General features: G+C 44.3%; 1 protein-coding gene across 4 annotated transcripts in view; it reads right to left on the bottom strand.

Moving 5' to 3' along the window:
• Window positions 1–24892, bottom strand: part of LIN7A (lin-7 homolog A, crumbs cell polarity complex component) — a 140325-nt gene extending 115433 nt beyond the window's left edge. For all 4 annotated transcript variants that reach the window (XM_069764426.1, XM_069764428.1, XM_069764425.1 and 1 more), the window contains exon 1: window positions 24839–24892. In XM_069764426.1, the coding sequence (XP_069620527.1) occupies window positions 24839–24875 (37 nt within the window). In that variant the 5' untranslated portion in view covers window positions 24876–24892. The remainder of the gene's footprint in view (window positions 1–24838) is intronic.
• Between the last annotated feature and the right edge of the window lie 347 nt (window positions 24893–25239).

The following is a 25239-nucleotide window of genomic DNA, read 5'->3' as shown; positions in this document are numbered from 1 at the left end:
GGTTAATTTTTTTTTATTACAAATTTCAGAATTTTTTTCATCATATAAATTTTAAAAAAGCTATACATATTTGGGAACTACATACTCGTACTGACCTGGAGATCATATTGCCAGGTCAGTTTTACCATATAGTGAACATGGTAAATAAAAATAAAAAATTGTGAAATTGCACTTTTTTGACAATTAGGCACAATCAAATGTGTCATTAAAAGCTATAACCTTCCTTAAAAAATAAGCTTTATACCACTACCTATCACCAGTTTTTGAGCCTATGAACAAATGCCACCACCTTTAGCTGCTCCTGCTGTGCTGCATTCCACAAACGTGTCTGCCAGCTCCTGACTCTGACTGTATGCCCCAAAAATACAGTTTGATGTGCTTCTGCGCTGTATGTAAATAAGAGTGGTCCGGGCCGATGGGCGTCTTTGCTGCAGCGTATGCACCTCCTCTCTGCTCCTAGTTGCATCCTCCTACTTTTATTGATGTGATGCATCATCCACATAGCAAATTAAGAGCTCGCGCCCGCGCAGTAGCCTCACAGGACCACACAGGCGCACTCTGCTCTGCCCTAATGTGAAGAGCATTAAACAGCATTGCGCAAGCGCATAGTTGTGATTTATGTGAATGGCAAACCGAGATCACACGCATGTGCAGTAGCCTCATTCAATTGATGTCGCAATGCACTTGCGCAGTGCTGTTTAATGCTCTGCTCACAGTAGGGCAGAGCAGAGTGCGCCTGTGTGGTCCTGTGAGGCTACTGCGCAGGCGCAAGCACTAGGTTTGCTATGTGGATGAGGCATCACATCAATCAAAGCAGGAGGACGCGATTAGGAGCAGAGAGGAGGGAAGTACGCCACAGCAAAGACGCCCATCGGACCAGACCACTCTTATTTACATACAGGGGAGCATATCAAATGGTATTTTTGGGGGCATACACGGGGAGTCAGGAGCTGACAGACACATTTCGCAGCACAGGAGCAGTTAAAGGTGGTGGCATTTGTTCATAGGCTCAAAAACTGGTTCCCTTTAATGAAAAAGAAAAAAGTTATGGCTCAGGGAAGAAGGTGAGCAAAAAATGAAATCACAAAAATGGAAAATTGCAAAGTCATAAAGGGGTTAATGAATTAGGCACTTACTACTGCATATTCTTCATTTAATCTGGCATGCAAAAGGCCAGAATTAATTAATCAGATGCTTTAAAAGGGGTATTCCAATCTCCAATATCCTATCCCATTATGCAGTAAATATAATAATAATAGTATTAGTAAATACCTCCAATTAGAAATATAGTATAGTTCTCTAATTCGCTATGTCTCTTTCCTCATTTGCAGGCTTTGAATAAGATTAGGTATCGATGGTTATGATGACCACAAACTAACTGTCACTATATGAGTAGTGATAGGTGAACCCGAACAGTAAAGTTCTGGGTTCATATAGAAATTTTTTACAGCCAGGAGCTCTGCTAATGCAGCGCTGCTCGTGGCTGTAAAACCCCAGCGAATGAATGGAAACTAGGTCAATGACCTGTAGTTACCTTCATTCGCGGTGAGGCGCCCTCTGCTGGATGTCCTTCGAGCGTGGGAAAAAATCAGAAAAGTTCCCAGGCTCGAGTTCAAATGAGGACAACCAGCAGAGGGCGGATTACATACAGAGGATGCCATGCGCAAAATACGCTGACACACCCTGCCTACGGAGGAGATACGGACCACTATTTTGGGGACTTTTCAGCGTATTATGGCCGTAAATTACGGACCGTATTTTTATACACTGAGTGTGAGGCCGGCCTCACTGTTCAGGTTCAACACCCCGAACATCGGGTGTTTCCCATATTGTCATCTGCATGACAAAGCAAGAAACACCGGCGGATCATAACCGCAGGTCAGAAAGCTGCGGTTCATCTGACAGCCAGCAGCTATGAACGGGGGTAAAAAAGGCATAGGCTGATGTGAGTACTACTCCCATCAGCCTACACCTGCTGCCGCTAATAACAGCGAGAGAAGGTGCAGTTGATGGGAGCATTCATCAACCTGCACCTGCTCTAAAAATAAATACATTTAAAAAAATAATTAAGTGAGTTCTGTTTTCTACTTGTGATAATCAGCATGGCTGCAACCCTTAGCTGTCAGCTTTATCATGACCCGTTATCAAGAAGAGAGGGTTCTGCATGTTTTTTATTAAAATTATTTAAATAGATAGTTAAAGAAAATGACATGTGGTACCCCCCTATTTTTGACAACCAGCCTGTGACGCTAGTCACTTCTCACGGCCAAGCCATGAGTCAGAGTGGTCAAGGAGTCCAAGGTCAGAAGCCAGGAGGGTACATCATAAACAGAAAGAAGAGACAAAAGCGTTGTTAGGTAATGTTCCGAGGCCAGAGTACGGGAAGGGTAATGGATCAGACTTGAAGGGGTTAAACAGGCGGGTAGTCAGAACAAAGTCCAAGGTCAGGCAACAGATCAAACATATAGAACTGAAGGCACAGAGAGCACAAAGCACCATCCTCACAAGATGAATGTATGTCTGGCAGTGTTCTGGGAAACTCAGCTCTTCCCAATTTCCTGTGGCGGTGGCAAGTGGGGTTCGTATTTGTGGGGTTGATGTCACCCTTTTATATTTTCAGGTGACATCAAGCCCAGAAGTTAGTAAAGGAGAGGCGTTTCTAATACACCTATCCATTAAATAAAAATACACACAATTTTACACATTTATTTTAAAATAACAAACACAGTTATACTCACCTTATGCCCATTCCATTGAAGCCCTTTTCTCCTGTGAAAAACAGAAAATAATAAACAACAAAAATACTCACCTAAAGCCGATTCCATCGAAGCCCTGGTGGCATCCTGTAAAAATAACAAATATAAAAAAACAACAATATCCCTCACCTTTCCGACATATTGTCCCACGCCGTAATTCATGTCCATTTTTGGTTTTCAACCTGGACAGTGCTAAGTTGAGACCATCCTGTCTGAAAACCATAGGAGAATTGTCTGCTGCAGTGACATCATTGAGGTTACCGCAGGTCATTGAGACAACGTTCCCAACTTACTTCTATGTGAGTCGAGCCAATAAACTGTGGTGACCTCAGTGAGATCACGGCTAGCATTGGGGAAAAAAAGTCTCACGGTGTAGCACTGAGTTCAGTGAGTTCACCACAGTAAAAAATTACCTGCATTCTATCAAGTACTGGGTTTTCATAACAAGTATGCTAAAAAGAGCTGTGTTCAGCTATGTGTGATTAAACTCTCCTACCAAACCAGCCCTGTATAATATAATTCAGTGACGCTGCTGAAATGAGCGGCATGCCCGCGCACACTTGCATGGACTGTTGAAGACACCAGCTCATGCAAATCATGTTATAATTCCTACAGAGACGTGATAACATGGAAAGAGGGCTGGCTAGTCTAGGGAACTAATGCCCCATCAACAAGTCAAACCCCTCATTAGCATAAGAAACGGGGACATTATAAATGCTTTTTAAAAGCATTTATTTAATTGAATTAAGTTACACAGGCTGGTTATTCAGGTAGTTTAATCACTCATAGGTGAATGCTGCTGGGTTGAAGGGCATAGGGGACATGATAGGTTCCCTTTAACTTAATAGATTTATGTTTGAGCCTTATTAATTATTTAATTTGTGACACTTTTTTTAACCCCTTCATGACCCAGCCTATTTTGACCTTAAAGACCTTGCCATTTTTTGCAATCCTGACCAGTGTCCCTTTATGAGGTAATAACTCGGGAACGCTTCAATGGATCATAGCGATTCTGAGATTGTTTTCTCGTGACATATTGGGCTTTATGATAGTGGTAAATTTAGGTCAATAAATTCTGTGTTTATTTGTGACAAAAACGGAAATTTTTAAAATTTTGCAATTTTCACATTTTGAATTTTTATTTTGTTAAACCAGAGAGTTATGTGACACAAAATAGTTAATAAATAACATTTCCCACATGTATACTTTACATCAGCACAATTTTGGAAACAAAATTTTTTTTTGCTAGGAAGTTATAAGAGTTAAAATTTGACCAGCGATTTCTCATTTTTACAACGAAATTTACAAAACCATTTTTTTTAGGGACCACCTCACATTTGAAGTCAGTTTGAGGGGTCTATATGGCTGAAAATACCCAAAAGTGACACCATTCTAAAAACTGCACCCCTGAAGGTGCACAAAACCACATTCAAGAAGTTTATTAACCCTTCAGGTGCTTCACAGCAGCAGAAGCAACATGGAAGGAAAAAATGAACATTTAACTTTTTAGTCACAAAAATGATCTTTGAGCAACAATTTTTTTATTTTCCCAATGGTAAAAGGAGAAACTGAACCACGAAAGTTGTTGTCCAATTTGTCCTGAGTACGCTGATACCTCATATGTGGGGGTAAATCACTGTTTGGGCGCACGGCAGGGCTTGGAAGGGAAGGAGCGCCATTTGACTTTTTGAATGAAAAATTGGCTGCACTCTTTAGCGGACACCATGTCACATTTGGAGAGCCCCCGTGTGCCTAAAAATTGGAGCTCCCCCACAAGTCACCCCATTTTGGAAACTACACGCCCCAAGGAACTTATCTAGATGCATAGTGAGCACTTTAAACCCCCAGGTGCTTCACAAATTGATCCATAAAAATGAAAAAGTACTTTTTTTTCACCAAAAAATTATTTTAGCCTCAATTTTTTCATTTTCACATGGGCAACAGGATAAAATGGACCCTAAAATTTGTTGGGCAATTTCTCCTGAGTACACCAATACCTCACATGTGGGGGTAAACCACTGTTTGGGCACATGGTAAGGCTCGGGAGGGAAGGAGCGCCATTTGACTTTTTGAATGAAAAATCATCTCCATCGTTAGCGGACACCATGTCGCGTTTGGAGAGACCCTGTGTGCCTAAACATTGGAGCTCCCCCACAAGTGACCCCATTTTGGAAACTGGACCCCCCAAGGAACTTATCTAGATGCCTAGTGAGCACTTTAAACCCTCAGGTGCTTCACAAATTGATCCGTAAATATGAAAAAGTACTTTTTTTTCACAAAAAATTTCTTTTCGCCTCAATTTTTTCATTTTCACATGGGCAATAGGATTAAATAGATCATAAAATTTGTTGGGCAAATTCTCCCGAGTACGCCGATACCTCATATGTGGGGGTAAACCACTGTTTGGGCACACGGCAGGGCTCGGAAGGGAAGGCGCGCCTTTTGACTTTTTGAATGGAAAATTAGCTACAATTGTTAGCGGACACCATGTCGCGTTTGGAGAGCCCCTGTGTGCCTATGCATTGGAGCTCCCCCACAAATGACCCCATTTTGGAAACTAAACCCCCCGAGGAACTTATCTAGATACATACTGAGCACTTTAAACCCCCAGGTGCTTCACAGAAGTTTATAACGCAGAGCCATAAAAATAAAAGATAATTTTTCTTTCCTCAAAAATGATTTTTTAGCCTGGAATTTCCTATTTTGCCAACGGTAATAGGAGAAATTGGACCACAAATTTTGTTGTCCTGTTTGTTCTGAGTACGCAGATACCCCATATGTGGGGGTAAACCACTGTTTGGGCACATGCTGGGGCTCGGAAGTGAAGTAGTGACGTTTTGAAATGCAGACTTTGATGGAATGCTCTGCGGGAGTCACGTTGCGTTTGCAGAGCCCCTGATGTGGCTGAACAGTAGAAACCCCCCACAAGTGACCCCATTTTGGAAACTAGACCCCGAAAGGAACTTATCTAGATGTGACGTGAGCACTTTGAACCCCCAAGTGCTTCACAGAAGTTTATAACGCAGAGCCGTGAAAATAATAAATACGTTTTCTTTCCTCAAAAATAATTTTTTAGCCCAGAATGTTTTATTTTCCCAAGGGTTACAGGAGAAATTGGACCCCAAAAGTTGTTGTCCAGTTTCTCCTGAGTACGCTGATACCTGATGTGTTGGGGTAAACCACTGTTTGGGCACACGTCGGGGCTCAGAAGTGAAGTAGTGACTTTTGAAATGCAAACTTTGATGGAATGGTCTGCGGACATCACGTTGCGTTTGCAGAGCCCCTGGTGTGCCTAAACAGTAGAAACCCCCCACAAGTGACCCCATTTTGTAAACTAGACCCCCCAAGGAACTTATCTAGATATGTGGTGAGCACTTTGAACCCCCAAATGCTTCACAGACGTTTACAACGCAGAGCCGTGAAAATAAAAAATCATTTTTCTTTCCTCAAAAATGATGTTTTAGCAAGCAATTTTTTATTTTCTCAAGGGTAACAGGAGAAATTGGACCCCAGTAATTGTTGCGCAGTTTGTCCTGAGTATGCTGGTACCCCATATGTGGGGGTAAACCACTGTTTGGGCACACGTCGGGGCTCGGAATTGAGGGAGCACCATTTGACTTTTTGAATACAAGATTGGCTGGAATCAATGGTGGCGCCATGTTGCGTTTGGAGACCCCCTGATGTGCCTAAACAGTGGAAACCCCTCAATTCTAACTCCAACACACCCCCCCACACCCCTAACCCTAATCCCAACTGTAGCCGTAACCCTAATCACAACCCTAACCCCAACACACCCCTAACCCTAACCACAACCCTAATTCCAACCCAACCCTCACCCTAAGGCTATGTGCCCACGTTGCTGATTCGTGTGAGATTTTTCAGCATCATTTTTGAAAAATCTGCGGGTAAAAGGCACTGCGATTTACCTGCGGATTTACCGCGGATTGCCAGTGTTTTTTGTGCGGATTTCACCTGCAGATTCCTATTGAGGAACAGGTGTAAAACGCTGCGGAATCCGCACAAAGAATTGACATGCTGCGGAAAATACAACGCAGCGTTTCCGCGCGGTATTTTCCGCACCATGGGCACAGCGGATTTGGTTTTCCATATGTTTACATGGTACTGTAAACCTGATGGAACTCTGCTGCGGATCCGCAGCGGCCAATCCGCTGCGGATCCGCAGCCAAATCCGCACCGTGTGCACATAGCCTAATACTAAAGGTATGTGCACACGCTGAGGAAAACGCTGCGGATCCGCAGCAGTTTCCCATGAGTTTACAGTTCAGTGTAAACCTATGGGAAACAAAAATCGCTGTACACATGCTGCGGAAAAACTGCACGGAAACGCAGGGGTTTACATTCCGCAGCACTTCTTTCTGCGGATTCCGCAGCGGTTTTACAACTGCTCCAATAGAAAATCGCAGTTGTAAAACCGCAGTGAAATGCGCAGAAAAACCCGCGGTAAATCCGCGATAAATCCACAGCGGTTTAGCACTGCGGATTTATGAAATCCGCTGTGGAAAAATCCGCAGAGGACCAGAATACGTGTGAACATTCCTATCCCTAACCCTATCCCTAACCCTAACCCTACTCCTAACCCTACCCCTAACCCTACCCCTAACCCTAACCCTAACCCTACCCCTAACCCTACCCCTAACCCTAACCCTACCCCTAACCCTAGTTCTAACTCCAACCTTAGTGGGGAAAAAAAAAAAATTATTTTATTATTGTCCCTACCTATGGGGGTGACAAAGGGGGGGTCATTGACTGTTTTTTTTTTTATTTTGATCACTGTGAGGTTTTTTCACAGTGATCAAAATTCACTCTGGAACGAATCTGCCAGCCGGCAGATTCGGCGGGCGCACTGCGCATGCGCCCGCCATTTTGGAAGATGGCGGCGCCCAGGAAAGAAGACGGACGGACCCCGGGAGGCTCGGTAAGTATAAGGGGGGAGATCAGGGCACGGGGGGGGGCGTCGGAGCACGGGGAGGAGGGATCGGAGCATGGGGGGTGGATCGGTGTGCGGGCGGGTGGATCGGTGTGCAGGCGGGTGGATCGGTGTGCGGGGGGGAGGATCGCCGTGCGGGGGGGGCAGATCGGAGTGCAGGGAGGGTGGATTGGAGCACGGGGGGTGGGATTGGAGCACGGGTGGAGCAGACAGGAGGACGGGGGAGCGGAGCACAGGACGGAGGGGAGCGGACCACAGATCGGAGGGCTGGGGGGGGCGATCGGTGGGGTGGGGTGGGGGCACATAAGTGTTTCCAGCCATGGCCGATGATATTGCAGCATCGGCCATGGCTGGATTGTAATATTTCACCAGTTTTTTAGGTGAAATATTACAAATCGCTCTGATTGGCAGTTTCACTTTCAACAGCCAATCAGAGCGATCGTAGCCACGGGGGGGTGATATACGCCGATGCCGGCAGTGGAGGAGATGGAGAAATTACTTTCTCCGCCTCCTCCTCAGCTGTGCTCCAATTCTCTCTGTGCGAGAGGCTCGGAGCATAGTAGCATGACACTCAGCTCCCGCTCGCAGCAGAAGCGTGGGTCATTACCATATCACATCCGATGCTCTCCCATTGGATGCCATACACTAGTGTGACCCCCGGCCTAACTCATTATTTGCAACTTTTCTAAACGGGGCAACATTTTGGCACAATTGTACTTCAGCATACTATTGGTGAACACATTTTTTTTTATTTTAGTTTTTGAAGACTAATGTGAGACATTTTTAAAAATTGTGCAACTTTTTGCTCTAAATAGGCATCAAAAACATAAATAACAAGAAAAGATTTAATCTTCTCATCATTGTAAAGAACGTGGTGCAAAAACAACAATGAATACCACAAGCCCAAAAAAAACTATTAATTAAAGTGAATCTTTCATCTACCTTTTCGTACATAAGTTTCGGCCACGACCATCAGGGGCTTATCTACAGCATTATGTAATGCTGTAGATAATCCCCCAATGTATCCTGAAAGATGAGAAAAACAAGTTAGATTATACTCACCTGGGGGGGCTGTTTGGTGCGGTCGCGGTCCTGGTCCAGCACCTCCCATCTTCATGTGATGATGTCCTCTTCTTTGCTTCCTGTCGCGGCTCCGGCGCAGATGTACTTTATCTGCCCTGTTGAGGGCAGAGCAAAGTACTGCAGTGCGCAGCCGCTGGGTATCTCTGACCTTTCCTGACGCCTGCACACTGCAGTTCTTTGCTCTGCTCTAAACAGGGCAGACAAAGAATGCCTGCGCAGGAGCCGCGACAGAAAGCAAATAAGAGGACGTCATCGCATAAAGATGGGAGGTGCTGGACCCGCACTGAACAGAAGATTACTGAGTACTATGCCCTGGTGCCCTGACACCAGGAAAAAGTTCAAAACTGTTGCCGTGCAGGTGATTTCTCCCGCACTGCAACAGACAGACCTGCCCTCCACCTGACCTGCCGGGCGCACACATCAGATCAGCAGCCGACACCTGAACTGTTAGAAAGGAAGGGCTGAAGGACCTGTGGTGACATCATTGTTATCATAGGTCCTTTACCATTTATCAGCTCCGCCTCCTGATCACATGACGATGATGTCACCACATGTCCTTCAGCTCTCGGAGTCAGATGGGGCAGAATGTGGAGTCAGATGGGGAAGAATGTGGATTCAGATGGGGCAGAATGTGGAGTCAGATGGGGCAGAATGTGGAGTCAGATGGGGCAGAATGTGGAGTTAGATGGGGCACAATGTGGAGTCAGATGGGGCACAATGTGGAGTCAGATGGGGCACAATGTGGAGTCAAATGGGGCAGAATGTGGAGTCAGATCGGGCAGAATGTGGAGTCAGATGGGGCAGAATGTGGAGTCAGATGGGGCAGAATGTGGAGTCAGATGGGGCAGAATGTGGAGTCAAATGGGGCAGAATGTGGAGACAGATGGTGCAGAATGTGTTGACAGATGGTGCAGAATGTGGAGACAGATGGTGCAGAATGTGGAGACAGATGGTGCAGAATGTGGAGACAGATGGTGCAGAATGTGGAGACAGATGGTGCAGAATGTGGAGTCAGATGGGGCAGAATGTGGAGACAGATGGGGCACAATGTGGAGACAGATGGGGCACAATGTGGAGTCAGATGGGGCAGAATGTGGAGTCAGATGGGGCAGAATGTGGAGTCAGATGGGGCAGAATGTGGAGTCAGATGGGGCAGAATGTGGAGTCAGATGGGGCAGAATGTGGAGTCAGATGGGACAGAATGTGGAGACAGATGGTGCAGAATGTGGAGACAGATGGTGCAGAATGTGGAGACAGATGGTGCAGAATGTGGAGACAGATGGTGCAGAATGTGGAGACAGATGGTGCAGAATGTGGATTCAGATGGGGCAGAATGTGGATTCAGATGGGGCAGAATGTGGATTCAGATGGGGCAGAATGTGGATTCAGATGGGGCAGAATGTGGAGTCAGATGTGGCAGAATGTGGAGTCAGATGGGGCAGAATGTGGAGTCAGATGGGGCAGAATGTGGAGTCAGATGGGGCAGAATGTGGAGTCAGATGGGGCAGAATGTGGCGACAGATGGGGCAGAATGTGGCGACAGATGGGGCAGAATGTGGAGTCAGATGGGGCAGAATGTGGAGTCAGATGGGGCAGAATGTGGAGTCAGATGGGGCAGAATGTGGAGACAGATGGGGCAGAATGTGGAGACAGATGGGGCAGAATGTGGAGGTAGATGGGGCAGGATCATGGGCAGGATGTGGATTTGGGTGGAAAATATTTTGGCAGGTGGGCCCATTTGAAAGTTCGCACCGAGGCCCATAACTTTGTAGTTACGCCACTGGTTAAAGAGGAAGCCACCACAATCTAGAAACCATTTATATGATTTAGTCACTATTGACAGCATAAAGGGTTAAACAGATATGGACAGTGCTAGCTCTGATCCTGGCTCATGCAACAAGTTGTCAGCTATAGTGTACAGCCGACAGCTGCTGGATTGTCACCTTACGGGGATGCTATTATCTTATCTCAGGTCAGTAAAAAGACATATTGGCGGTCATTAAGGGGTTAAACATCACAGGACTTCAAGCAAACTTGAACTAGAACTAGCACAGCAACCGAACCTTGTCAATCGCACACAGGAACGAAACAGATGCTGTGTAAAATACCTTGACTAGGGTTCAGCTTGCCCTGAGACTTTACTGCGCTAACTGCACACATGTAGGAAACAGAAGCTAAGCCAAGCAGCTAATTGACCTCACTGATGCTAGTGAGTCGCCTGCCAGGGCCATGGGGTACTCGATACCGGGTCCATTACTTAAAGGGATGTGTCACGGTGGCGGCGACCCAGTCCATGGCCGTGGGCGCCCATGGTAAAGGGATAGTCTTTAAAAGGATTTTTGAAATTAGGAAAGTTTGTGACGCCACCTGTGGTATTCGGTCAGGGATGACCAACGCTGCTTAAAGGGGTCCTCTGGGGTGATGTTATGGCAGCCAGATGGTATAACTTCCCACAGGTGAAGTAGGTCTCCAGGGCTCCCGGTGAATAGATGGAGGATGGTGAGTGGTGCAGTAAAGAACGAAGGATGCAGTTGTTCAGTGTTTTACCTGGTTTACTGATGGTAGTAGGTAGCCACAGTCCAGGGCACCAGATCACAGGTACAGGCAGGGTCCAGCCAGCTTAGAAGTGAGTTCAGAGTCCAGCTTTATCAGGTGGAGTTAAAAGCCTTCCTTCTAGCGCTGTGTTGTTATAGTCCCTTACTGCCTATGGCTTTTTAGCATGGTCCTCTCAGTTATCTCTGTCCTTTGTTGAACTGGGACACAAACCCGTATGACAGGTGACTCGAGCCTTTTTACAGGGTCTCTATCACGACCCGGGCTCTATGTGTCACTGTGTCTCCTGAGTGTTAGGGCAGACAGGTGATGTATAATCCAGCTGTACTGCTGGTTTCTGCTATGTGTCTTAGAGTCCCACAAAAGCCTCGGTTTTCCGGCTACCGGTGTCTGCGCTCAATCAGGGATGTAGCTCAGTCCCAGCTATTCTCCCCTGTTGTCACACTCTTGTGCTTTGCTCTCCGGCATGTTAGCTAAAGGCTGCTCTTCCTTCTGTATCTCGTTATCTAGGAGCTACAGCACACGTCTTTCTGCCTCAGACTGCTCCAATCTGCTGTCCTGCACCAACTGTCTAAATCTTGCCTACTGCCTAGCAACTGCCTAGCAACTAACTCCTCCTGACCAGAGAGAGCAGCTCCCCTGAAGTCAGGTGTAGAGCTCCCCCTTCTGGCCTAGAGTCAGAACAGTGTTGTATGTGCTAATTACCTGTTAAAAGGAATCTTCCATCGCTTCCAAGTGTGACATCACTCTCCCTGTGAGGAAAGCAATGCCACTGTGACAACCAGGACCCTAGGGCGTCACACTAGCTGCCTGCCTAAGTGCACAGTCCAGAAACTAGACAGACACACAACACATGCAGACTGAGTTGTAAAGTCTCCATTCACATAGCCAAACATAAATGATACTAGCGTGCCCGCAAGCGCCATTGGGGATCTTTTATACAAAAGGCTCCACCCCAAACACTCACGCCCAGTCGGCATCGACATCGACCTTGGGCCAATCCGAAGCTGCCACATCACCAGAGCAAGAGATGTCCGACCACCAATAGGAAGACGCCACATCACGGACATGCTCAGTAAGGTGATTTCTGAACTTAGACTCCAGAGCTTCAGGATTCAGCTGCCGATCGCTGATTGCCATTAGTTTTGGCTGGAGTGCCAGCAGTAACCAAATGAACACTGTGAGCCTGAGCAAGATGCTGGGACTGACATCTGTGCTGAGCAGCACCCGCAGCGGCAGAGTCTGAATGGGACATTGCAGAATCAGATAAGGCTTGGGCTCTACCCCGAGCAGCGGGAGAATCCGGGCACCTAAATTGCGACATTTCAACTATTAGGAGGTGAACTCTAAGGCTTCTTTCACACTTGCGTCATGTGACGTCCATCGCAATCCATCGTTTTGGGAAAAAAACGGATCCTGCAAATGTGCCCGCAGGATGCGTTTTTTTTCCATAGACTTGTATTGCCGACGGATCGCGATGTATGGCCGTACGTCGCGTCCGTCGTACACTGGATGCATTGTGTTTTGGCGTACCGTCAGCACGAAAAAACATTCAAGGGAACGTTTTTTTGTACGTCGCGTACGCCATTTCCTACCGCGCATGCGCAGCCGGAACTCCGCCCCCTCCTCCCCGGACTTTAAAAAGGGCCAGCGGATGCGTTGAAAAACTGAATCTGCTGCCCACGTCGTGCCAAATTTTCACAATGTGCGTCGGTACGTCGCGCCGACGCTTAGCGACGGACCCGTATCGACGCAAGTGTGAAAGAAGCCTAAGAGGTTTATCTGTACATCCATGTGGTATCTAATGATGGTATGCTTGTACATTATTAGAAAAGCCTAAATAAGAACTAAAGTAATTATAGAAAGTATGTCAGCAATTTTGTAAACACAATAACTTCCATTGTATTGTGTCCCTGGCAGCCCATGGGAGACTAATTTGGCCCTTTAGTAGCTCTGTAAATAACTATTGGTGTCTATGGCATTTCTTTATGAAGAAGAAGAATATCCATGATACAATCTCTTTAGAGTGGATACCTTTCAAATACTTTTATATTTGAAACAAATCGCAGATTGTAAATCTGGTGACATTTCAAGATCAGGGGAGTATTGCAATTCTTTTAAGCTACGAGAACGAATCAACAAAATTTCACTTTGATGTAAGGCCAAACAAAAACTGTGTCAGCACTCAACATTACAACTGGCAGCAAATTGTTTAAAGGCACAGTGAGGCAGTTTCCTACATCTTTTATAACATTCACATCAGATTTTAAGTATATATAATTTTTTGCTTATTTAAATTGAAAATGTCAAAGTCATTACCCTGCAACTCTTCAAAGCTGGGATCACGTAAATTTGATGCATCAGGTTTATGGCAAAAACTGTTGCAAAAACTGCACCAGTTTCCATCAGGCTTTTTCCCTATTCAGGGCTCATGCCCATCACCATGAAAAAAAAATTGTACAATTTCAGTCCAGAAAGGTGGGACAATATTTCGTTATACAACTAAAGTGCAAAATATGTGAGTGAGATATATAATCAGTGCTTTGTGTGTCTAGTTTACTGTACATTCAGAAAAAAATGGTGTGGGATCCGCAGACCGCTGGGGCAAGATGTTTACAGCCTGGGAAAAGAGTAATGCCCATGGAGCTCAGTGTCTCCGCTGGATGGCAGGCTGTATGTTCGCATCATGCAACAATGCAGCTTGCCATTTAGATGTAGCAGAGCTAGACACATCATTAGACAAATGGATTAATATCTTTTTAGAAGACAGGTGAGGAATAAAGTTGCTTATTATTTTAATTCTGTTACAGGAGATATTGGCTTCAGTGGATTGGGTGTTGACCTGCATATACATGTTTTTGGTAAATGTAGATTAATTAAAGGAGTCTGTGTCATTATTTAAAATGAAGGACTTTATTCAGGGTGTGTGTATTTTCCTTATGATATCACTATGGAGTTAGTAATGGGGCGACTGGGCTTGATGTCACCCGACAATACAAAAGTGACATCAACCCCAATACTATCACTCCACGTGCCACTGCACCAGGACAAGTGGGAAGACTGAGGCTAAGTGCCAGAATTGGAGCATCTTATGGACGTGCCATTTCTGGAGTGGCTGAGAGCTGATGTTTTTAGTCTGGAAGGGGGCCATTATCCAATAGCTATTAATATCAGTCCGCAGCTGTCTGCTTAGGATTTCCTAGTTATTAATTATAAGGGGACTCTACCATGCCATTTAAAAAAAAATTTAGAAATGAAAAAAAAAACCACACGTACAGTAAGCTTCATAATCATAGTACTAATTATATATGTCACTGACATTTTTATATCTATATATTCTATGTGTATATATCTATTCTCTCTATTCTATTTTGTCGGGTTACACTGTGATTTTTTGGCAGATGAATTACCGCCTTTTCAAAGGTTATGGTTGTGTAAAAATTGGATGGCACTCGCATGGTCCAAGTGCCATACGATATTTTAATCACAACCGTTCACTTTCTTTCTGAGATACAAGGACAATCACAGCATGCTGAGATATTTTTCTCATCTCGATCTGAGCGGAGAAAAAAAATCACAGATGAGTAGGGACTCACGGTCAGAGTGCAAACTGATTTTTTATCCGTTTTCTTTGCAGATGAGTATGAACCCTTACTTCCAGCCTGGACATGGATCACAATGTTGGGGCTCATTCAGACATCAGTATGCAAAAACTAGTCCAAGTTTCATCAGTGTTTTGTTTATCAGAGTTTCGTCAGAGTTTTTCAGAGTGGGCGTTTTTACCATCAGTTTTGTCAAAGTTTTTCTTGGATATAAAAAAACTAGAAACTAACGCATCGGGTATTCTAGAATAAGCATGTCCACATAGTATATTGCACAGCACACGTAGTATATTGCCCAGCCATGTAGTATATTGCCCAACCACGTACTATATTGCCCAGCCACATAGTATATTGCCCAGTCACGTAGTATATTGCCCAGTCACGTACTATATTGCCCAGCCACATAGTGTATTGCCCAGTCACATAGTATATTGCCCAGACACGTAGTATATTGCCCAGTCACGTACTATATTGCCCAGTCACGTAGTATATTGCCCAGCCATGTAGTATATTGCCCAGCCACGTAGTATATTTCCCAGTCACGTACTATAGTGCCCAGTCACGTACTATATTGCCCAACCAGCCACATAGTATATTGCCCAGTCACGTAGTATATTGCCCAGTCACGTACTATATTGCCCAGCCACATACTGTATTGCCCAGTCACATAGTATATTGTCCAGCCACATAGTATATTGCCCATCCACGTAGTATATTGCCCAGTCACGTAGTATATTGCACAGCCCGCGTAGTATATAGCACAGCCCACGTAGTATATTGCCCAGCGCGCATAGTATATTGCCCAGCCTCCGCAGTATATTGCACAGCCCGCGTAGTATATTGCACAGCCCGTGTAGTATATTGCCCAGCGCGCATAGTATATTGTCCAGCCCACGTAGTATATTGCCCAGCCCGCGTAGTATATTGCCCAGCGTGCGTAGTATATTGCACAGCCCGCGTAGTACATTGCCCTGCCCGCATAGTATATTGCGCAGCCCACGTAGTATATAGAATGTGGGCATCATATCCCTGTTAAAAAAAAGAATTAAAATAAAAAATAGTTACGGTATATACTCACCTTCCGTGGATCCAGGAAGCGTTTACCGACGCTCCTCACGCGCTCCGGTCTCAAGAGTGCATTGCGGTCTCGCGAGATGATGACGTAGCGGTCTCACGAGACTGCTACGTCATCATCTCGCAAGATCACAATGCATGGACCGGTCACCAGAGCGTCGCGAGGTGTGGGAAAGGCGCCGGAAGGTGCGTATATGACGATTTTTTTATTTTTTTATTATTTTTAACATTAGATGCATAGGCAGCATCAATAGTAAAAAAGTTGGTCACACAGGGTTAATAGCAGCGTTAATGGAGTGCGTTACACCGTGGCATAACGCAGTCCATTAGCGCTGCCATTAACCCTGTGTGAGCGCTGACTGGAGGGGAGTATGGAGCGGGCACTGACTGCAGGGAGGAAGGAGCGGCCATGTTGCTGCCGGACTGCGCCCGTCACTGATTGGTTGTGGCAATGGTCGTGGGCGTTTTGCCACGACCAATCAGCGACTTGGATTTCCATGACAGACAGAGGCTGCAACCAATGAATATCCGTGACAGACAGAAAGACAGACAGACAGAAAGACGGAAGCGACCCTTATACAATTATATAGTAGATGATTGAGGTTTCTCAAAGTTTTTGTAATAAACAGTGAAAAAAAATCATAGAGAGCCCGCAGATGGCATAAGTGTGCTATCCATTTTTCAGGGCCAATTTGACAGAAGAAGCTTGAGTGTTATTTTTTTATATCCGTGAAAAGAGTATGACACTCTTACCAAACTCTAATGGTAAAAACTGAAATTTTTAACAAACTGTGATGAAACGGATAAGAAGCACTGATGAAGCTAGGACCGATTTTCTGATGTGAGAAATTCACTGATGTTCGAATGAGCCCTAACATGAAGCATTGGGACCAGGCCACCAGACCATAGACTTCACTTGTCCAGTGCAAAAACTGATGAGTTGGACAGGAGTGAACCATCTCACTTGTAGATCAATTCTTACATAAGAATCTAACTGGCATTTTTGTTAATTACTGAAAGGAATCAACGACGCACTGCCAGACATACAGTAGAGGCCAAAAGTTTGGACACACCTTCTCATTTAAAGATTTTTCTGTATTCTCATGACTATGAAAATTGTACATTCACACTGAAGGCATCAAAACTATGAATTAACACATGTGGAATAATATACTTAAAGGGAACCTGTCACCCCGTTTTTTGAGATTGAGCTATAAATACTGTTAAATAGGGCCTGCGCTGTGTGTTCCTATAGTGTATGTAGTGTACCCCGATTCCCCATGTATGCTGAGAAATAACTTACCAAAGTCGCCGTTTTCGCCTGTCAATCAGGCTGGTCAGGTCGGGAGGGCGTGGTGACATCGCTGGTTCTTCCTCAGCTTTACGTTGGTGGCGTAGTGGCGTAGTGGTGAAGACACAGCGCGCGATCTGCGCTGTCATCCCTTTCGTCGGTGGGGGCGGCCATCTTCCTGGGGCCGCGCGTGCGCAGATCGAGTGCTCTGCTGCACGGGGCTTCAGGAAAATGGCCGCGGGATGCCGCGCGTGCGCATTAGAGATCGCGGCGGCCATTTTCCCAAAGCCGAGTTTGCATCTCGGCTTTGGGAAAATGGCCGCCGCGATCTCTAATGCGCACGCGCGGCATCCCGCGGCCATTTTCCTGAAGCCCCGTGCAGCAGAGCACTCGATCTGCGCACGCGCGGCCCCAGGAAGATGGCCGCCCCCACCGACGAAAGGGATGACAGCGCAGATCGCGCGCTGTGTCTTCACCACTACGCCACCAACGTAAAGCTGAGGAAGAACCAGCGATGTCACCACGCCCTCCCGACCTGACCAGCCTGATTGACAGGCGAAAACGGCGACTTTGGTAAGTTATTTCTCAGCATACATGGGGAATCGGGGTACACTACATACACTATAGGAACACACAGCGCAGGCCCTATTTAACAGTATTTATAGCTCAATCTCAAAAAACGGGGTGACAGGTTCCCTTTAACAAAAAAGTGTGAAACAAATAAAAATATGTCTTATATTCTAGGTTCTTCAAAGCAGCCACCTTTTGCTTTGATGACTGCTTTGCACACTTGGCATTCTCTTGATGAGCTTCAAGAGGTAGTCACCGGGAATGGTTTTCACTTCACAGGTGTTCCCTGTCAGGTTTAATAAGTGGGATTACTTGCCTAAGTGGGGTTGGGACCATCAGTTGTGTTGAGCAGAAGTCTGCTGGATACACAGCTGACAGTCCTACTGAATAGACTGGTAGAATTTGTATTATGGCAAGAAAAAAGCAGCTAAGTAAAGAAAAACGAGTGGCCATCATTACTTTACGCAAAGAATGTCAGTCAGTCAGTCCGAAAAATTGGGAAAACTTTGAAGGTGTCCCAAAGTGCAGTTGCAAAAACCATCAAACACTGCAAAGAAACTGGGTCACATGAGGACCGCCCCAGGAAAGGAAGACCAAGAGTCACCTCTGCTTCTGAGGATAAGTTTATCCAAGTCACCAGCCTCCGAAATCGCATTTTAACAGCAGCTCTGATTAGAGATGAGGTCAATGGCACACAGAGTTCTAGCAGCAGACACATCTCTACAACAACTGTTAAGAGGAGACTTTGTGCAGCAGGCCTTCATGGTAAAATAGCTGCTAGGAAACCACTGCTAAGGACAGGCAACAAGCATAAGAGACTTGTTTGGGCTAAAGAGCGCAAGGAATGGACATTAGACCAGTGGAAATCTGTGCTTTGGTCTGATGAGTCCAAATTTGAGATGTTTGGTTCCAACCACCATGTCTTTGTGCGACACAGAAAAAGTGAACAGATGGACTCTACATGCCTGGTTCCAACCGTGAAGCATGGAGGAGGAGGTGTGATGGTGTGGGGGAGCTTTGCTGGTGACACTGTTGGGGATTTATTCAAAATTGAAGGCATACTGAACCAGCATGGCTACCACATCATCTTGCAGCGGCATGCTATTCCATCCGCTTTGCGTTTAGTTGGACCAGCATTTATTTTTCAATAGGACAATGACCCCAAACACACCTCCAGGCTGTGAAAGGGCTATTTGACCAAGAAGGAGAGTGATGGGGTGCTACGCCAGATGACCTGGCCTCCACAGCCACCAGACCTGAATCCAATCGAGATGGTTTGGGGTGAGCTGGACCACAGAGTGAAGGCAAAAGGGTCAACTAGTGCTATGCATCTCAGGGAACTACTTTAAGATTGTTGGAATACCATTCCCGGTGACTACCTCTTGAAGCTCATCAATAGAATGCCAAGAGTGTGCAAAGCAGTCATCAAAGCAAAAGGTGGCTACTTTGAAGAACCTAGAATATAAGACATGATTTCAGTTGTTTCACACTTTTTTGTTGAGTATATAATTCCACATGTGTTAATTCATAGTTTCGATGCCTCCAGTGTGAATTTGCAATTTTCATAGTCATGAGAATACACAAAAATCTTTAAATGAGAAGGTGTGTCCAAACTTTTGGTCTGTACTGTATGTGAACCCAGCCTAATACACCTCATTACATATAGGTACTATGTTACTTCTGTGCTTAGCAGACATGGTGCACCAGCAAATAGTAATTTTTTTTTACTTCTAGAATTAATTTTTCTCTAGGTGACACTTTCTTTATTCAGTTGCTGCATACATCTTAAAAAAGCACTCCTATCTATATTTTTTTTAAATGAAATGTGTGTATATGTGCATGCAATGTAGTGTGAGTGTATTCATATATTCACCTTCTCTCTGGCATCATGTGCCGTTCTTCTCCTCCACTCAGTAACTTTAGCATCTGCTATAGGACACAAAGGATACAAGGAGGAGCTACTCAGTTGCAAAAATATTGTACTTTTATGTAGGAAATATCATGGTGGTGGCTTTTTGTTATCTAGCACTAAGCATTGTTATTTAGGTTCTTTGATACAGTGTCTTGAAAGCTTATTCATAACCCTTGAACTTTTCCACATTTTTAGTAAATTGAGTCCACCTGTGTGTAATTCCTTCTCAGTATAACTACAGCTGTTCTGTGAATGCCTCAGAAGTTTGTTTGAGAACATTACTGGTTAAACAAAATCATGAAAAACAAGTAACACCAGACAGGTTTGGGATACAGTTGTGGAGAAGAGTAGAGCACGGTTAGGTAATAGAAACATAGCCCCAGCTATGAATATCTCACATTGCACTGTTCAATCCATCATCCAAAAATGGAAGGAGTATGCCGCAACTGAAAAATAAATGGCTGTCGGCTGAAACTGACATCCCAAGCAAGTAAGTCACTAATTAAAGAAGCAGCAAAGAGGCCAATGGTCACTCTGGAGGAGCTGCCGAAATCCAAAACTTTGGTGGGAGAATCTGTCCACAGGACTACTACAGTCAAATACTTCACAAATTGGGCCTTAATGAAACAGGGGCAAAAGGAGAGCCATTTTTGGAGGCAAGCCATAGGAAGTCCCATTGCACTTTGAAAAAATGCCATGTAGGGGGTACAGCTACACTGTGGAAGAAGGTGCTCGGGTCAGATGAGATGAAAGTAGAACTTTTTGGGTTAAATGCAAAACACTACGTGAGGCGAAAAACTAGCGATGCACATGACCCTTTAAACACCATTCCCACTGTCAATCATGGTGGGGGCAGGGACAGGGATGTTGGTCAGGGTTGATGAAAACATGGTTGGTGCTATAACCAGGGCAATCCTGAAGGAAAACCTGTTAGAGGCTGCAAAAGACTTGAGACTGAGGCATAGATTTACCTTCCAACACGACAATGCCCCTAAAATTTCCTACCAGAGCTACAATGGAATGGTTTAGATTAAAGCATATTCATGTGCTTGAGTCACCCAGTCAAAGTGCTATTAAGAATCTGTGGCATCTCCATCCAGTCTCACTTAGCTAGAGCTAGTGTGCAAAGAAGAATGGGCAAAAGCTGGTAGAGACATACCCCAAAAGACTTGCAGAAGTAATTCCAGCGAAAGGTGGTCCTTCAAAGTATTGTCTCGGAGCTGAATACAAATGCACGTCACAATTTTCAGATTTATATTGTTTAAATAATTAGAAAATCATGTATCATTTCCTTTACACTTCACAAATATTTGCTACTTGTTGATTTATCACATAAAATCCAAATATAAAAACCATTTGTTTGTGAATGTCATTATTAGGGGTGTTTCCGTTTTTATGTCATTAGTGATGAGGGCCCGCCTATAACAAGAAGATTGTCTAGAATTCTTCAAGAGAAACTAGGGCAAACTGATGTGGGGATGTATTCCTCAAATGAGGAGGACTTAAAGTATGTAATAAATTATATTGCAGCATAATTCACAAGTCAACAACATTGTAACATTATAGCATTCTGTAGATTTTGACATGATAGAAAATATGACCTCTGATCTGCTAATACATTCCTTCCTTTATGGTTACACTGTAAAGACAAGTTAATATAGATGCCAGTCATATGCCCTATACTCTGATCAATGGTTTTCCCTTCACGTGATCTTATACAGATGTAAAAGCATTGTTATGCAACGCATTATTTCGGCAACACAAAGCAAGATGATTTGCTCAGTCAGTAATTGACAATATGAAAGTCTATGATTCTTCATTGTGGACTTTACTGAAAACAGACAATAAAACTTGATTATGTAGAATAGTTCTTTTATCCTGTGGCCATTCAGCTGGTAAAAAAAATTCAACTGAGGACTGAGTGCTCCTCATACACTAAAAAAAAATGAGTAACAGATTTTCTTAACCTCTTCATGACATGAGCCGTACATGTACTGCACATGTCATGTCCCTCTCTTTGATGTGAGCTCCGGCACTGACCCCACATCTTTCCCGGCACATGTCAGCTGTTTTGAACAGCTTACATGTGCCCCTAATAGCCGCGGGTGGAATCGTGATCCACCCGTTAAATACCGCTGTCAATCTCTGACAACGGCATTTAATGTGATCTTGCAGGAAGTACGTCAGTAATCCCGCCCATCGGCACCTATGTCACATGACCGCTGGTTGCCGATGGGTTGGCATGACAACTCGGTGTCTGCAGCAGACCCCTGTGGTTGTCATTGCCTGATTGCTATGAGCGTCGCCCAGCAGTCAGCACTCATAGCAAGTGAGTATTTCTGCTACACACAGGCGATCTGATCATCGCCTGTGTGTAGCAGGGGCAATCTGACAACTGCAGCTTCTATTCTCCCATGGAGACTATTGAAGCATGCATGCAAAAAGTTTAAAAAAAAAGTTTTTAAAAATATTACAAAATTTAAAAAATATAAAAGTTCAAATCACCCCCCTTTCACCCCATTCAAAATAAAACAATGAAAAAAATACACATACTTGTTATTGCCAAGTTCAGAATCCCCCGATCTATCAAGCTATAAAAATAATTAATCTGATCGGTAAACGGCGTAGCGAAAAAAGGCAAAATGCCAGAATTACTTTTTTTTTTTTTCACCGCAACATTGTATTAAAATGCAATAACGGGTGATCAAAATATCGTAGCCACACAAAACTGGTATCATTAAAAACGTCAGCTCGGCGCACAAAAAAATAAGCCCTTACCCAGACCTCAGATCACAAAAAATGGAGACGCTACAGGTCTGGGAAAATGACACCATTTTTTTTTTTAAACAAATTTTGGATTTTTTTTCACCATTTAAATAAAAACCAGCCTAGACATGTTTGGTTTCTACAAACTCGTTATGACCTGGAGAATCATAATGGCAGGTCAGTTTTAGCATTTGGTGAACATGGCAAAAAAAATGTTAAAGGGACTCTGTCACCTGAATTTGGCGGGACTGGTTTTGGGTCATATGGGCGGAGTTTTTGGGTGTTTGATTCACCCTTTCTTTACCCGCTGGCTGCATGCTGGCTGCAATATTGGATTGAAGTTCATTCTCTGTCCTCCATAGTACACGCCTGTGCAAGGCAATCTTGCCTTGTGCAGGCGTGTACTATGGAGGACAGAGAATGAACTTCAATCCAATATTGCAGCCAGCATGCAGCCAGCGGGTAAGGAAAGGGTGAATCAAACACCCGAAAACTCCGCCCATATGACCCAAAACCAGTCCCGCCAAATTCAGGTGACAGGTTCCCTTTAAAAAAAGGTTGTGGAATTGGACTTTTTTTGCAATATCACTGCACTTGGAATTTTTTTTCCTGTTTTTGAGTATAAGATATGGTAAAACCAATGGTGTTGTTCAAAAGTATAACTCGTCCCTCAAAAAACAAGCCCTCACATGGCCATATTGACAGAAAAATAAAAAAAGTTATGGCTCTGAGAAAAAGGGGAGCGAAAAACAGAAATGCAAAAGATGTTTGTACTAATAGTATATCATATCACAGTAGTCTTATATTGCAAGGAAATGATGCTGATCATTCTACAATCATGGCTTCTAGGCAATTATGGTCACTGAGTGTAGTCATTTTTTATAGTTCTTCTACAAATATAAACAGTAGTCTCGTAGTATGATGATGATATCATGTTCCAAGCCGTTCACCCTACCATCATGGCTTCCAACCACAACGGATTCATGACAGCTTAGACAAATTTGTTTACAAATAGATCCAACAATGCGCCCTATCTTCACGTAATGAGGTTTCACAGGTTTTCACACTCTCAAAAGTACTGCAACCCCTTACAGAAATGAGAACCGCTATTGTGAACAGTGCATAATATTAACAAAAATAACTTCATTAAGAAATTATGAAAATCATACTGAAAATGTTCCACAACTCTTGAAATTTCTTTGCAAGAGGCTGATAGCCAAGGACATTGCTCCTGACGTGCCTGTGTCTTAATTACATGTCATGTAGATATACATTTGATTCCGGGAATTAAGAGCAGATATAAATACAAGTGCCATCATATGAGGTATGGTAGACGTACAATATCTAAGGCAACAGATTAATATGTGGTATATAAGGGGTTAGAAATTGAGTGCATCAGGTAGATGTGCTAGATGTAAGAATAAGCCTCCTGTGTATCATATTATTAATTATGTAAACTATGCGCGCCTGACATATATCTTGCATGTCGGGATGCAAATTTTTAACATTTCAAAGTGTAATATCAACAGAACTTTACACCAAATGATGATTCGTTTGATCAAAATTCTGAATTTCTCGTCTAGTTTTGTGATGTTGTAGACTTGTGCTATCTTGTGCGCCCTGACATTTTGTTCCGCACTTGTTTACGCTGCATTTAATTAAGCGCTTTTCAGCCCTAGTTTTCTTTAACATCTGATTAAGACAATTGCACTTCCTCCCCTTCTCCTCCGCAGCCCATTCTTATATTATAGCGTTGTCTGCCTGCTCTGCCCTTGCGTTATCTCTTGCAGGTGCCTTGCCTTTACGTCTGCTGTCCTTCAACATGTCACCGCTATGTCCCTCCAGCATGAGATGTCCACATCCCACCGGGTGCACATGAAAACTTCTATGTCCATGTGACTGACTGATGCCATCAAATATACATTCCCATCATTTCTGTCATTTCCAGGCGCATTCATCTCCCGGAAGATCAGGAGAAGTCTAAGGGTCAACGAACCCATGAGAACCTGAGATAACAATGTGCTTCTAGATTCCAGATGATAATGGAATATCATCTAATATCTCTTAAGCAGTGCAATATATGGTGTCCTCAGGCCAGCATGGAGTCCCTGTCACTGCACTCTAATATCCTAGTACACAGTAGATAAGGAAACATATTGTTCTGCACAACATTCTGCCAGGTTTCACTGCTGTCTCATAGAAAATCAGAACATTTCTACCGAAGCTTCCTTAGCCATCAATACCACCCATGCACAGCATCAGCAGGTGCTCGCCTTGTCCTACCTCTGTCCAACGTGAGGGGCTGGACCACTGTCGCCATGTCTGTGGTCGGATGCAGAGTGACGCTCAGAGCCAAAGCAGCAGAACTGGAGGAGAAAGTGGGAGGGGGAGAGAAAAAGAGAGAGAGGGAGAAAGAGTAGCAGAGCTCTCGGAAACGTCAGCTCAAAGGATGCCGCTATTAACTTCTAATGAGCGATAATTGTGAGAGGGAATAAAAAGATCAGATTGGAAAATTTTACAATTCTAAAAAAAAGTCATTCTCTCCCCGCGTCATTAACGGGTTAACAGGATAGACTGTACTTGGCGGGTTAATTGATTCATATTTCAGATTAGTGTATTTTTAAATCTTGTAATGTTCCCGTGGTAACCATAAGATGGAAGAACTCATCTTCAGCAATATACTT

Source organism: Ranitomeya imitator, chromosome 4, assembly GCF_032444005.1.
Source record: "Ranitomeya imitator isolate aRanImi1 chromosome 4, aRanImi1.pri, whole genome shotgun sequence".
Taxonomy (NCBI): Eukaryota; Metazoa; Chordata; class Amphibia; order Anura; family Dendrobatidae; genus Ranitomeya; species Ranitomeya imitator.
Note: the sequence above shows the minus strand (reverse complement) of the source record. Positions and strands in the feature narration are given on the sequence as shown.